General features: G+C 33.9%; 4 protein-coding genes across 4 annotated transcripts in view; 2 read left to right on the forward strand and 2 right to left on the reverse strand.

Moving 5' to 3' along the window:
- The window catches only part of LOC131020541 (uncharacterized), a 1,142,091-nt gene that overhangs the window by 467,303 nt on the left and 659,476 nt on the right, over positions 1-15,312 (reverse strand). The window lies entirely within an intron of this gene.
- LOC131020715 (vacuolar protein sorting-associated protein 29) lies at positions 3,671-6,320 on the forward strand. Its single transcript, XM_057949715.1, has 5 exons — positions 3,671-3,846; positions 3,957-3,988; positions 4,573-4,741; positions 5,343-5,480; positions 5,757-6,320. The coding sequence occupies exons 3-5, from the start codon at positions 4,610-4,612 to the stop codon at positions 6,060-6,062; spliced, it is 576 nt and encodes a 191-aa protein (XP_057805698.1). The 5' UTR covers positions 3,671-3,846; positions 3,957-3,988; positions 4,573-4,609; the 3' UTR covers positions 6,063-6,320.
- LOC131020591 (histone deacetylase HDT1-like) lies at positions 7,231-9,471 on the forward strand. The gene is made up of 8 exons (XM_057949508.1): positions 7,231-7,431; positions 7,891-7,961; positions 8,048-8,261; positions 8,368-8,451; positions 8,555-8,712; positions 8,803-8,956; positions 9,067-9,184; positions 9,261-9,471. Exons 1-8 carry the CDS (start codon positions 7,419-7,421, stop codon positions 9,301-9,303), a joined length of 855 nt encoding a protein of 284 aa, XP_057805491.1. The 5' UTR covers positions 7,231-7,418; the 3' UTR covers positions 9,304-9,471.
- Positions 12,267-14,284, reverse strand: LOC131006450 (uncharacterized). The gene is made up of 2 exons (XM_057933613.1): positions 13,450-14,284; positions 12,267-13,270 (listed from the first exon to the last, which is right to left on the reverse strand). The coding sequence occupies exons 1-2, from the start codon at positions 14,282-14,284 to the stop codon at positions 12,267-12,269; spliced, it is 1,839 nt and encodes a 612-aa protein (XP_057789596.1).

Raw genomic sequence — 15,312 nt, forward strand, 5'->3', positions numbered from 1 at the left:
TCATGAATCAGATTAAAATAATTTTTGATTCGTGTTGTATCAACACGTAATGCATGCAATTTAATTTTCAATTCGTGATATATCAAAACGTAATTCATAACTAATATGGCTACGATATTCACATGGGTAATGAATCACACAAATTGATTGCATGAATTAGTTTAGCAATTTGTGAATCGGATTAAAATAATTTTCGATTTGTGCTGTATCAACACGTAATGCATGCAATTTAATTTTGGAGATGTTCAATTCAATTTTCGAATTATTCAATTTTCAATCTGATCTGTGTTATTCGTCTATGAAAAAGTGAAATCCAAATTCAAAGATATTTTATTAGGTTAGGATTTAAGGTTGCTGCTTTGTCTAAAAGAAAAGGTCGCTGCTGATTTGCTTTGATATGATAATAATTTCTTAGTATTTAATAAGATTATGGTAACTGAATCATATGAATTAAAATGACCGAAAAAACCTCTAAGTGTTTGGGCGTTTATTTGTAGGTAGGATCTAGATAAATCAATGGGTGAGATGCGTTCCTATTTTATACAAGAAAAATCTATTTTTATTTTAGTCCACCTCTCTCTCTCTCTCTCTCTCTCTCTCTCTATATATATATATATATATATATATATATAGGGGATGGCTAAAATAAAAACACTTCTTAAAATATAAAATATAAACAATTTTAAGCTCTTAGATCATCAAGATCTACGGTTGATTCGTAACCCTGTTAGATGAATTCGTGGTCCTGATTTCAAATCCCAAAGGTAGCAAAAATTTATTTTTCATAATTCGTAACCCTGTTGGATGAATTCATACGTGTTCTACATAAAATTCGTACATTGAAAAACGTTTTTATTTTTAATTTAAGAAATGTTTTCACGGTAGCCCTTCCATATATATATATATATATATATATATAATGTATTTATTTATCAAACAAAATATATACTCCCTCCATCTCACAAAAACATGAACATTGTAAGTGACACGAGTTTTAAGAAACATTAGATAAACGTGTATTTTAGGTGGAAAAAGAGTTCACTTTATGAAAAATAGAAATAAAAAGTAAAGGGATTGTGGTGGACTAGTGTACAAAAATAAATATGTTCATATTTTTGTGAGATGAGAAAAAAATACAAAATTTACAATATTATTAAATTAGATTAATAATTATAAGATGTTTCATATATATTGTGTGAGATATTATGATAGTCCATGTGCATCGCACTAGTGATATACTACTTTATATACTAGTCCATATGCATCTAACTAGGAATATAAATGGATTGTGAAGTTAAATATGGATTAATCCTAAATAGATTCAGAATTTCAGATATATATGTGCATATAATGTACTCCCTCCGTCCCAACGAAAGCGGTGTGTATTCCTTTTTGAGCAGTCCCAACGAAAGTGATGTATTTCTCTTTTTGGTAATAATTTTATACGGCAAACAATGTGGCCCCACACACCTTTACACACTTTTACACTACAATCTTATTCTTCTTAAATTCGTGCCGAAAAAAAGCGCACCGCTTTCGTTGGGATAGAGGGAGTATTTTTATGTATACCTATACAAAGATAATGTATTTTTTATCTACGCAGTTACGAAGAGTGAATGTGCGAAAACACACATGTGAAGAATAATGAGTTTTATTTGCAAATTATTTAAAGATAATTGAATTCAAAGCCCACTATAAAAGCCCATCAAATGAATACCCAAGCCCAACTTGGCATCATGTAATTCCTAAAGATTTGATACTAGCCGGTAACAATTTTGAATATCTGAACCTTAAAAACAAAAATTTAATATTTAAATTAGCATACAAAATCTCACATGATCCGACTTGAAAGAATGACTAATCCATTGAACATGTGGTGAGATGTGTGGGCGATAATATTTAAATATGTATGGCGATACAGTAACACAAAATGTAACGAAAACTGTAACAGAAATTATAACAAACGAAACACCAAGAATGATAATTCAATTCGGTGATAGAACATCTATGTCTGGGGGCCTCGCCCAAGGAAAATAATTTACTAACTGAAATTAAGATGTACAAGGACTTACACAATAAGACTCATTCTACTATGCCTCTATACCTTCTCAAAACTTCACCAACGGTGTACAATTGAAAGCTAGACAACGATTAACTTCTTAGGCGAGAACACCAACGAACACCACCTAATCCCTTGTTGAACGAAATCAAATAAGGAAGAGTTTATAACTCTTTTACAATGTACGCTCAATAGAGTATATATCACAAACAATCTTCTGCTAGTCCAAAAAAAGATAATGTATCTGGAATTGTACCATAGACTGCAACATGGGGGACAACTACAAGGAACATAATAATTCTTGACTATATGACGAGAGCAATTAAGCACAAAATTCCCCTCAGCCATCTTGAATGAAATATGGCCTTCTTATACAGACTTCATGCCCTCAATCTTCTCTTGTAGCCCAAGTTAATCATTTCTTAGTCGTAAATGAAAACATGAGTTCGAGCTCGATGAAGGCTCTGCTTGGATGATCTTGATATATCAATTTGATAATTATTCTTCAAGAATAAGACGCATATGCATGCTACATAATAATTTCGTGGGATAACATAAAGAGTGAAAGTATATCCGATGTGAAATCCCACTAGAAATAGAAGTCTTATGCTTATCCATAAGTTTATCACCTATTCAAAATTTGTAAAACCTCACGTATCAGACATCGCAAGTACAGACTACATAATAACAAACTAATAAATAGTACCCATACTCTAACACGACGATTCAAGGTGATGCTCATATTTTAGATCTAGGGTTATGGAGTAGTGAATTCTTGACTGAGATCACATGAATTGGAATCCCAACAACACATAGAAATTGATATTCTATAAGTATTTATAGTAAGGAAAAAAAAGGGTTTAATATCTTTACTTAATTTACAAATTTACCAACAAATTATCAAAAATATCTAAGCTCATAATTAATTTCAAAAATCTCAAAGTAATTCGTTTGTAGATTTACTAGCATAGCATGTATAAAAGAACAATTCTTTCGAAACATGAATGAACTAAAACCAACTATTGAATTAATTAAAATTCATTTTGACTTCATAGGTGATCGCATCTCACATCTTAACAATGGGTATAAAAAAGGGGGATGTTTATTAGAGCATCCCCAGTTCGGGGGGGGGGAGGGGGGATGTCGAATTGATGCGGCACGCTGTGCTCGGCGGTGCACTGGCGCACCCCCTGACTTGTGTTGGAGACGCCGCGTCATACAAGTGCGACGGGAGTGAAAAGGTAATCACGTGCAGAGCACGCGTGTACATTAAAAAAAATTATAATTTTGAAATTTGATTGTTTGCATCCATTTTAAAAAATAAAAAATTGACCATTGTTGTAATGTTACTTTTATGTTTTTTTTTTCCTTTTTTTTAATTTTATAACTTATTTCTACTTATTTTATACGCTATTTTTCTTCCCAATCTTCTTCTTCTATAGCAAAATGTGATCACCATCTTCCCAATTCGTCCACATTGTGTTTCAATTTTATGAAATTGCAAACACCATTAGAATCTCCTACCGGAGATGTTTTTAGGACAAAACTGACCCAACTTATATAAAAACAAAAAAGTTAAATAGAAAGTCTAAAGGGCCCACGACGCCATGCTATATTAACTTTTGTTTTTTAAAATATCAAAACAGGCCCCACAAAAAAAAAAAATCTCCATAATCAACTTAGTTCGTTAGCTTAGCTTCGGCGTCATCGATCGAAAGGGGATCTTCCGATGAAGCCCTAATTCCCAATTTCACGAGCAACATCCACCCTCGATTGCTCTCTTTCCGGCAGATCATCTTCTTTGTGTCTTTGACTTCCCTCTTTGTTTCTAACGCTGATCCTCTTTTATCCTTCTTGAGCCCTAATTCCCCTTCTCCCTCTGCATCTTCAATTCCAGAGTTGGCGACACAGCAGCAGATTCAAGAAAAGGTATTTATGGGAGATGATTTCACCTTATATTTCTTTTTTATGTTGAAGATATTGAATGAATTTTGTTGGTTTGATGACTGAAAGCCATGTTCATGCGTAAAATTGCTGAAATTTTAAAATTGGTGCCGAAATCACGTTTATTTAAATATGCCTGCATCTCCCGATTCCTACATTCTCGCATCGCCTCCGCGCGTTGAGGCGGCCGCCTTTCGCCGACGAGGCACGCATACACAAAAATCTTACAGAGGCACATATTGGAGAGGTTCAGCGCCGCCTTGCCTTGTGGCGCGGCTCAAGGCGTCCGTCTCCAGCGATTTTCACAACTAAAATGTGTCAATGCCAGATCGCATAGTCGTATAATAGTAGAAAGAGTGAGATATAGATAGGTTTAATCAGCTTTCAGCTTCGTGGTTGATGAATGTGTTAATTAAGCATTTCTAGATTCTGAGTTATAATTGGTGCTACAGCATTCGAATTGATCGCCAACTAGCATGTGTTTCTACTTGTTGTATGTGCTCTCTTTATGTTTGATAATAAGTGTCTCACCTCTAACATACGTATCAATGTGGATGTTGCTTGTTCAGAAATAGAAGGTGAGTTGCAACTATCTGAATTGGAGGGATGGTGCTAGTACTAGCATTAGGTGATTTACACATACCACACAGGGCACCGGATCTGCCTGCAAAGTTTAAATCAATGCTCGTTCCAGGAAAGATCCAGCACGTCATTTGTACGGGCAACTTATGTATCAAAGTGAGTATACTAAAAACTGGAGAATTTGCATCGATTTATACATGTTGGACAGACACTAATAGTGATTAGACTTAACTGTATGTAAGTTGCTCATATTGTCTTAAATATTGAGTATTTTGGGCATGAAAAGAATTTGGCTTGGGTTATATTCTTAATCTCTTGCTTCAAATTTCTTTATTAGACAATGCATTAAGGCCTTAATGGTATTACTAGGTAACTGAGGCTTTTGCAAATTAATCTTTTGCTACTTAAACTTTGTAACTGGTACAAATTAGATGTTCTGCTCTAAACTGACTATCAACAAGCTTCAACATTCTGAAATTTGATGTGTGATTTCCTGAATGAGGGTAGCTTACACATGAAGGGCTAGATTTTCTGCAAGGGGTTACTTGTCAAGATTGATTTGCACTAAGGTAAACATGAAAATTTGTTGTTGGAGAGTAATCCTCAATTTTGAAAAGGGCTTTGATACGGAAAATTTTAGGTATTAAGTGGATTTGGTTTTCTTTTCATATCTCCCCTCTGTATACGTATGAATGAAAGTGAATGATTTCATACTCGCCGACCTTATAGCTATAACTACATCTTACCATATTTGCAGGAGGTTCATGACTACTTGAAAAGTGTTTGTCCAGACTTACACATTACTCGTGGTGAATATGATGAGGACTCACGTTATCCAGATACCAAAACATTAACAATTGGCCAGTTTAAGCTTGGTGTATGCCATGGTCATCAGGTGGGTTTCCTTTTCTTTCTTGTTACATAGTTGGATTGTTCAATTCTCTTTAATTGTCATCTCAGTTGGATTCCCTCACTATGAGATCAATGAGTGAGGTTGTTAGCGCATGATGCTAACTGTATCATTTGTGCTTCACCTCCTCTTCCCCACCTTTTCACGATCTCCCAAAGCACGGGAAATGTTTGTTGGAAAGATATAATGCAAGCAGAAACCAGAAATTAAATGTGTGGTTCACATTTATAATGCTCGTACTTGTTGCAATCTTTTGTGAAGGTTATTCCGTGGGGAGATCTCGACTCACTTGCCATGCTCCAGAGGCAGCTAGATGTAGACATTCTTGTCACCGGCCATACGCACCAATTCACTGCTTACAAACACGAGGCTGGAGTTGTCATCAATCCAGGATCTGCCACCGGTGCCTTCAGCAGCATCACTTATGATGTCAACCCAAGCTTCGTCCTCATGGATATTGACGGCCTACGAGTTGTGGTGTACGTTTATGAACTTATAGACGGAGAGGTAAAGGTTGACAAAATTGACTTCAAGAAGACAACAACGCCAACAAGCTTGCCTCACTGAGAGAAGACGACACCTCACCTGGATGCATTCATCGGAGCATAATGGTCATGAGTTCAGTTGTGTATTCTGCATTAGGAATTCGGTAACATGTTTTCATTTGATCTTTTTGTTTTTAAGATTGGTATTGGGACATGCCTTGGTTTGAATTGATGTTTGATCTGATGAGTATAATGTATTACTGTATTTCTCCAACTTGGCAGTTTTTCACCACTAGAATATACAGCCTAAGACAGTTTTTAATAAAGTCTGTATTCAACATATTTTGTGTCTCTTCGCGCGAACTCTTTGCCTTGATATAATAAAATAATAATGCGTACTACCCCTTGGGGTGGCTTAGTTGTGGCTAAATGTCATAACTCATAAGTTCTAGATCAAATTATATCCATATTTTTTAAGTCAAGTCTGTATTACAATTTACAAATTATATTATATACTCTAATATTAAATTAAAAATAATATAAAGTGTATATGACATACCGCAACATATACTTTAGTCTTGAAATTTATATTGTTTTATGTTACTATTTAAGTAGATTTTAATTTTTGTTTCATCAATATTTTTAAGAAAAGCATATATACTACTTTATAGCTGCATTCCAAATATATAATATTACCTATTTGTTCATTTATTCATATTTTATCTACTTATAAATTATGTTTACTATTTATATTTATGTACTTAAAATATGCTGGTAATTTTGATGATTGTCATGCATCACACAAATAGGCATACTAGCGATAAATAATCACACACATACAACACCAAAATTAATTTCCCCACTCTCAACAACGCAAGACCAATTTTCATTTATGATTTCCCATCTTAAATCTTTGATGTCTTCTTCAAAAAATCAAGTAAATCATCACAAAAAAGTATCAGATTCAACAATTTTATGAAGAAAAGGTGAAAAGGGTCGAGAGGATTCTGACCATCGAAGGTCATAAGTTCGTAACTCACCATTTTTTTTATGTTAATGCGATTCGTCAATTAATTTTTTGTAAGAAAGAAATAAGTAAATCCTCACACCCAAAAAAAAATAAGGGAAACAACTGTTCTAAAAAAAAGAACAATATTCTAAATTAAGTGATGCCCCAATTGAAGGCGAATATTTAAATTTTAGTGGGCCTATCATATTGGCCCATTTTTCAACAGATTAAAATCGGAAAAGAATTAAAAGAAAAGTAAAAAAGAAAAATACAGCTATGCATACATTCCTCAATCAAAACCCTAATGAATCAGACGACATTCGCCTATAAAACCCTCCTAAAACCCTCTTTACCTCCTCACCGCTTTCAAAAAATTTCAAAATCATTCACTTCCCAAATTGCTCCTGCGTTAAACAATTCTTTTCGGAGATGGAGTTTTGGGGTAAGTTTCCTTTTGTAGAATTATATATCTACTTCATATCAATTATACTTTGATGGATTGTGTTTAGCGCTGAAATCAGTTTGTATTTATGTTTTGACTTATTGAATTCGTGTTCTTTTAATAATAAAATACATTGCTAAGCACCTACGATGAATATCTGTGGCGTAGCTGTTTGTTTTTGTTTCGTTTTTATTTTCTTTAGAGTTTATTTCTATTATATTATAGCTAGAGTGGAACTGTTGTTAACTTTCTTCTTCTTATAGTTAGAGGTATAATTCTGAGCTTAGTTTAAAATGTTGTGTTAATGGTTCTGTTTGAGAATTTGTTAATGATGGTTTCTTGCATTAGCTTTACACAAAATATATTTTTTAAAATATTTGCACTATACATGATTTAGTTCCATTTATATCTATTTTTTTTATTTGTGTTCTTATTGGGATTGTGATTATGTTTTTTTAGGAGTTGAAGTTAAGGTTGGGGAAAAACTTAAGGTTCAACCTAAGCCTGGAAAATTGATTCACATCTCACAGGTAAGTAATTTTTTATGAATATATGTGTGGTTAGTATTTACATTTCTTACAGTATACTATTAATTTATTTTAATGTTCATTTATAGGCGGCAATGGGTGAAGTGAAGGATGTTAAAGCGGCCAAGAATGTTCATCTTCGGATGAAAATTGATGATAAGGATTTCATCATTGGATCCCTTGCGGCTGAGATTCGACCTCAACTGATGTTTGATTTGGTGTTTGAGAAGGACTTTGAACTATCCCATGACTTGAAGAATGGTAGCGTGCATTTCATGGGTTACATTGCTGATGATCCCGAAGGTGCTGTTTTTGACATGATATTGGTTTTAATAAATTATGGTTTTTTTTTATATATGAGAGGTTCTTATGTACTAATTTTATTACTGTTGGCTCTTTGATTGTGTAGATGAGGTTGAATTCTCTGACTTTGGTTCTGAATCTGCTGATGAGGAAGAACCCATTGAAGCTAAGGAAGAAGCCAAGGAAAATGGTAATGTGCTCTTTTTTCGTTTTTACAACGATAACACTAGAGTGACTTTTATCAGTCTATTCCATTTTAACTCAATTTTTTTGCTCTATTAATCTCCCAATAGGTAAAGCGAAGGCTAAATCTGTGGATGCAAAACCTGCTGCTGCTGCTGGTAAAGCACAGAAAGAAGAGAAGGTAGCACCGAAAGTGGAAGAAGATAGCGATGATGACGAAGATGATAGTGATGATGAGATGGCTTTTGATACAAGTGACCTCTCTGGGGTATGGCGCAGGACTTGTATCTCTTGACAAATTTGTAGTTTATGCTTAATTTTCTGATTTAAATTTGATATGATTTGGCTCGTCTTTTAGGATTCTGATGATGAAGAAGATGAAGACTCCTCCTCTAGTGAGGAAGAGTTGCCAGTGGCAAAGCAGCAGCAGCAGTCCAAGAAGAGACCGGCTGCATCTGCTGAGAAGAGTCCTGCAGCCAAGAAAGCTAAATCAGCCACACCCGACAAATCAGGTTCTAAGTTGTTTATGCGTATTTCTCATAAGATGAAATCAACCATGTATTTCTTTTAGTGTATGCAATGCATAATTGAGTATTGTATTAACTATTAAAGTTTCTTGTAGGTAAAAAGGGTCAGAATGCTACTCCGTTCCCTGCAAAATCTGCTGGAAAAACACCAAACAAGCCGAAGGAGCAAAGCCCTAAAACCGGTGGCCACGCAACTGGCAAACCATTCAACAAGTATGTAAAAAACTCTTTCTTGTTTGAGTTTGGTGTATGTTGTGTCGTTGAGCACTGATTTTTATTTGTGTTGCAGAAATTTCTCTGGGAAAGGCAAGGGTAAGCATGGAGGCAAATGAAGTAGTCATGATGAATTTTGATTATTTTTCTACATTTATTATACTATGAGTTATCACCTGCGTAGATCCTGATTAGATCTAATTTTTGGAATTTACCTAAGTTTTGATTCTTCCTTGTAATGGAGGGGAGAGGAATGTTATGAAGCATTTTTTTCTTATCTTTGCTAATTTGTTGTGTGGCTATATCGTTCAATTTTCTTTTATGAAATTTGATTTCTGCAAACAAAACAATACTACTCCGTATGAATATTCTAAAGAAATCAGATTTTGCTAATCTTTTACTAAAAAATGGGCTCTCTTGGAGGATTGTAACATACAAAAATAGTGAAAATTATAAACCGGTGTGTTTAATTTTTATTTCATATACTCCTAACACTGTGTTCGCATATTTTTTATTTCATCTACTCCCCACACATTATTCGCACACTTTCATCTATCTTACTCTTTAATTTACTTGCACAACTTTAAGTTGCAGTTTAAAGAAGTGGTTCTCACTTTTACCTAGAAAAAATGTGTCATTATCAAATAAACCAATGAAGGAGTATTAATTGGCACTTTTACCTAGAAAAAATGTGTATATAAAATGATAAAAAAATGTTCAGTAAATATATATAAAATATTCAATAAATATAAATAAAATTATTAAAATATTAATACATAACTTTTAACATATTTATTTATACATTTTTTCTTGAACATGTATTTCAAATTTATATTTATCCAACGAAAAGAGGAAGATGTATATAATAGATAATTAAAAAAGATGAAGAAGAAATAGAGCAAGAAATGAAATCTCAGAAAAAATGACACAAATATACAAATATTTATTGCGTTCCGATGCACACACCTTTACTTTTTTGAAGTTCACAAAGTACATATGAGAAAAAAGATAAAAGTATATAACAGTAAACGGAAAAAAATGGAATCCACTAATTAAATATTTACTAGAACACCCACCCGTGCGTTGCACGGCAAGTGTTGCACGTTGAGTGTTATTTTTAAATAATATTTTAAATAAATAAATATGAAAATAAGACATGATATTCATATAAATTAAATTTAATTATAATTAAATGCAAAACAATAGCACACATATTGTCATATATTTTGAAAAACTTCCCTATACACAACATTTGTAGTAGTAGTATCATCATTTCTACCATCTTCAGAAAGCAATATTTTAAGTCCTGCTCGACTTCATACTCTTGACACTGCAACGTACAATTGGCCATGCGTAAAAACTGGTCTTGGCAAGAATAAACCAACATGAGAAAACGATTGCCCTTGACTTTTGTTGATCGTCATTGCATAAGATACAATCAGGGGGAATTGTCGTCGTTCAAACTTAAATGGCAATCTTGGATCAGCAGGAGTCAATGACATTCTTGGAATCAAAATTTTTGTATTTGCATTATCTCCCGTAAGAATTTGTACTTCCAAAACATGTTGTCCAAGTCTTGTTATTTTCAATCGAGTTCCATTGCACAATCCATTTGCATGATCAATGTTCCTCAACAACATAACCGGAGTTCCAACCTTCAAATATATTTCGTGATTTGGTACTCCTGAACATTTGATGCTATTCAAGAATTATGGGGTATGCACATGTTGTACCAAATCAGTGATTGAATCTGATCTTGAAGTTGAGTCTGAGCTTCTATGTAAACGTCCTTCACTTTTGTTCAAAGAAATCATGTATTGATTTACAGATTCAGCAGCATTAAGAGTAGGAGCAAGTATTGCTCTCTCTTGTAGATAACTTGTATCTACATTATTGGAACAATCTGATGGATAAATGGTGTTAACTATGTGCTCAATTGGATTTCCAGACCATTTTATCAAAAAATCTGTTCGAATATCAATATTAACATTACCATCATTCGCACTTCCAATTGTTCCATCACCTATACTCGCAATCCATTTAGAGAACTCTTCCAACTCCACAGCTTCAGCACTGGAGCCCATATTTTGAAGCCTCATATTTTTTTGTCAACCGTAAAACCTAGCAATATCTCAAGAGATATGAAGAATTTATTGTTACAAAAACAATATCTTGCCTACTTCCTTTCGGTATAACAGGTAGTATCTGTCTGAAATCACCCCCGAACACAACTGTCTTTCCTCCAAAAGGGGTGGATGCACTTGACGGATTGACAAACCGCATTATATCTCGTAGACTTCGATCCAATGCTTCAAAACAAAACTTGTGCATCATCGGTGCCTCATCCCAAATAATAAGCTTACACTTAACAATCAATTTTGCAAGTGGAGAACCTTGATTGATGTTGCACATGGAATCCTCATTGACATTTATGGGAATTTTGAATCGTGAATGAGTTGTTCTTCCACCAAGCAACATTTAAAACAATTTTTCCCTTTGACCTTAGAGCTTATGAAAGAGTGTTCCATATGAATGTTTTTCCCGTACCTCCATACCCATATATGAAAAACATTCCTCCATAATTTGACCGTGTCGCATTAATAACAGTATCATAAACACATCGTTGTTCATCGGTAAGCTTAGAAATCAAAGCTTTGTGTTCATCTGTTAATGCTTTTCGATCATATCTTAGTTCATCACTGATCAATTTATTTTGATCAGTTTCGAAGAATTCAGAACTTGGATAAGGAATGCCTTCAAACTCTCGCAAAGTCCTTCCAAAACTACTCAACAGTTTTTCAATTTCCACAAGCGTATAACACTTGATTTGATCTTCAGTTAGTTGTAGTTCTGCAATTTTAAAAATATATATATAATCCCATAATATAATGTAATTATAAAAAAGAAAACATGTAAAATGATAATATAAAACTCTGTAATGATTTCACCTGGATGATGCAGCATAGTTCTTTGATTGTATAAGATATCATCTGATAAATATATCCAGCATGCATTCCAAACATCTGCTACGCTTCCAAAAGAGTCGGACGACAATAATGTGATGAATAACATTCTTAAAGACTTAGCAGATGCCAACAACTATACCATCAATGTATTCTCTATCATCATTCAACAATCCCATTGCATAGCAAGCTTCCTTAAATGAACCATATACAATCCCATTAACAGTTCTTATGTCCGCATAACATGTAGGTCCACGTACTATGTTGAGTAAACATCTCAAATAATACATTTCTCCACTCCCAGGAGGTAAATAAACAACTCTTCCAATCGAGTACCTTTCTTTTCTTGGTTCCCATGCATTTATTTTCTTTGCGTGCCAAACAAATCGTGTTGGGAATTCTGCATATGTAAGTTTCCTTGCTTCTGGATATATCTTATTTGCCTCAAACCACTTTAAGAACTTGGTTTGTCCAATTGTAGGTTTACTCAAAACCTCATCTAATGTATCCGACTCTGAAAATATTATGTTTTGCTCATTCGGAAGATGAAAACTCAACCTTTCAATGGGAGGATCTTTGTACTGTATTTCAAATCCAAAGATTCGCCATGCAGCCTCACATGGTGATATGTATCTGCAATCATAATACATATTCACTTCATCCACATTCTTTTCCATATGTCCATCATCCGTGCTCTTATAGAAAGATGCAGTAACACGATCATTTCCTTTGTTGATATACTTGAACAAATATTTGATCGACCGTGACTGATTGCACCATTCAACATTTATATGTGCTCCATACTTCATTAGAAGATAACGATTGTGCGGAACAACATATCTATTGTCCAAAGGCACACCATTCTTCAGAATTGTTCTCCCATTATTTCTACGCCTATATACTGGATAACCATCTTCATCAACACTCGTTGTCTCAACATATTTTTTGGAAAAATATTTTGTGCAACGACCATTTGCCATGCAAGCCGAATTTTTATTTGCTACTCCACATGGACCATGAAGCATGAAATCATGTACAACTGTATAATACTTTGGATCTAAATCCATGTCCGGTATTTCAGCTGAAATAATTTCGTTGATATTATCTGGTGAAGGATTTCTATCTTCATTCCAAAGGAAGAGCATAATATGTGCATGTGGAAGTCCTCTTTTTTGAAATTCAATAGTGTATACAACTGTGACAATATAAATATAGAAATATAATAAATTAATTTACGAAATCACATAAATATTAATAAAATAATATAATGCATAAAGTAATAATGTAATCTAAATATAATACCTGCTCTCACAATGCCGAATATTTTCTCTTTACGTAGATCATTAATCAAATTATTCAACTTCATTTTGAAAACCCGACAAACAATATCAGGGCGGTCTTCCGGTTTCAATCCTCGTTTTTCAACATATCTAACAATCTCAGGCCACTTTGGATTACATGTAAATGTGATGAATAGATTAGGATATCCAGCCCATTTACATATAGTCATCGCATCTTGATAATTTTGCACCATGTATCGAGCTCCCCCAACAAAACTTGATGGCAATATCACTCTTTTTCCTCTGGTTGCTGGATTTGTTTCACCTCTTATTAGAGCATCTGTGAGGCCTTTATACAAACCAGCCCGCATTTTTTTCTGATTCATGCGTATATACATCAATCTAGATGATTCAATCATAGTGTATGCATCAACCACAAACTGTTGGAATAGACGATTAGAAGTCAAAATTGTCGTCGCATCAGATTCTCTTTCATGCAACCGGAAAGCAAAGTAATCTTTCATAGTAACATTACTGCGAGCATTATTACCACTTGAACTTCCCGGCACATTTAAAGGAATATCTTCACAAAATCCATCTTCACCATATGGGAATAACAATGGATACTGCAAACCAAGATACGCTGCATGTAATTCATTAATGCGCTTGAGTTCTCCGGTTTGTGTTTCAACAATTAAATCTCTATCCCCCATCGATTCATCAAAATCACCAACTATTAAAGCAGCCACTTCAGATATGGTTGGTAGATTATATGTTCGAGCATCACCATGTCGTCTACCAATAAGCTTTATCTTGACATCAGATTGACCTTGATCAATAATCTTCTCTTTTGCCATTCTAAATGTCTTCACTAACACATTATTTTCATCCAACATTATCTTCGAATCAGAAACAATTTCAGCATGTAAATTGTTTTTATCACTTTTTTGCCTACACAAATAAAAATAAATAACTTTACATAACTAAAATGAAATAATAATAATAATAATAATAATAATAATAATAATAATAATAATAATAATAATAATAATAATAATAATAATAATAATAAGGGTTAAGTATCAGATTAGCCCCTATGGTGGAGGCCCCTATGGCATTGAACCCCTTATGGCAAGGGGTGTATCAAATAAGCCCCTATGGTGGATAAAATCAAACAATGTAACCCCTAACCCTAACGTTGCACTAACTCCATTTTCTTCATTTTTTTTTGTTTTGTTTATTCCTGCGGGGCCCACCAGCAATATTTGGGCGGGTGTTTTTAACAGAAGACATATGAATCGACGCTCAACAATTCCTTTCTTCATCAATTCTCATTTGAAAAATCCAAACAAGTTTCACCTTGGTTGCAGTCGCCATTGATAGAAGAAGATAAGCTATTGGAGTGGGATTGATCGAAACGCGATTAAGGTAGGTTTTGATCCTTTTTTTTCTCTCGGTTTTTGAATGTCGTCAGTAGTATTTAGTAGTGCATGCAAGGGTTTTGAATGTTGATTCATCTCGAAGTAATTTGTGTATAAAGTATTGAAATTGAAATTGTTTGCGTTTTCTTGCTCTCTGTGATGCAGCATGTTGGTTTTCGTTTTTAATTACATTGGTATATGGGTGAAGGATGATGGGCATGGGAATATGTTTTATAATGGCTTCAACTCTTCAGAAATAGAAGAAGAATATGATAAAATGACATATGAACGGATTATTGAGGAATTTAGTAATTGCTATGGTAGTAAACCTAAGACAGTTTATGCCTTTGATGAAGATGAACCTTTAGAAAAAGGATTAATCCTCCTTAGGGACTCCAATCACTGTAAGAAAGTGTTTGACTACTTTGATTGTCTTGGTCGAGAAGAGATCTCATTGTTTGCTG

This window comes from Salvia miltiorrhiza, chromosome 1, assembly GCF_028751815.1.
Source record: "Salvia miltiorrhiza cultivar Shanhuang (shh) chromosome 1, IMPLAD_Smil_shh, whole genome shotgun sequence".
NCBI classification, from domain to species: Eukaryota; Viridiplantae; Streptophyta; class Magnoliopsida; order Lamiales; family Lamiaceae; genus Salvia; species Salvia miltiorrhiza.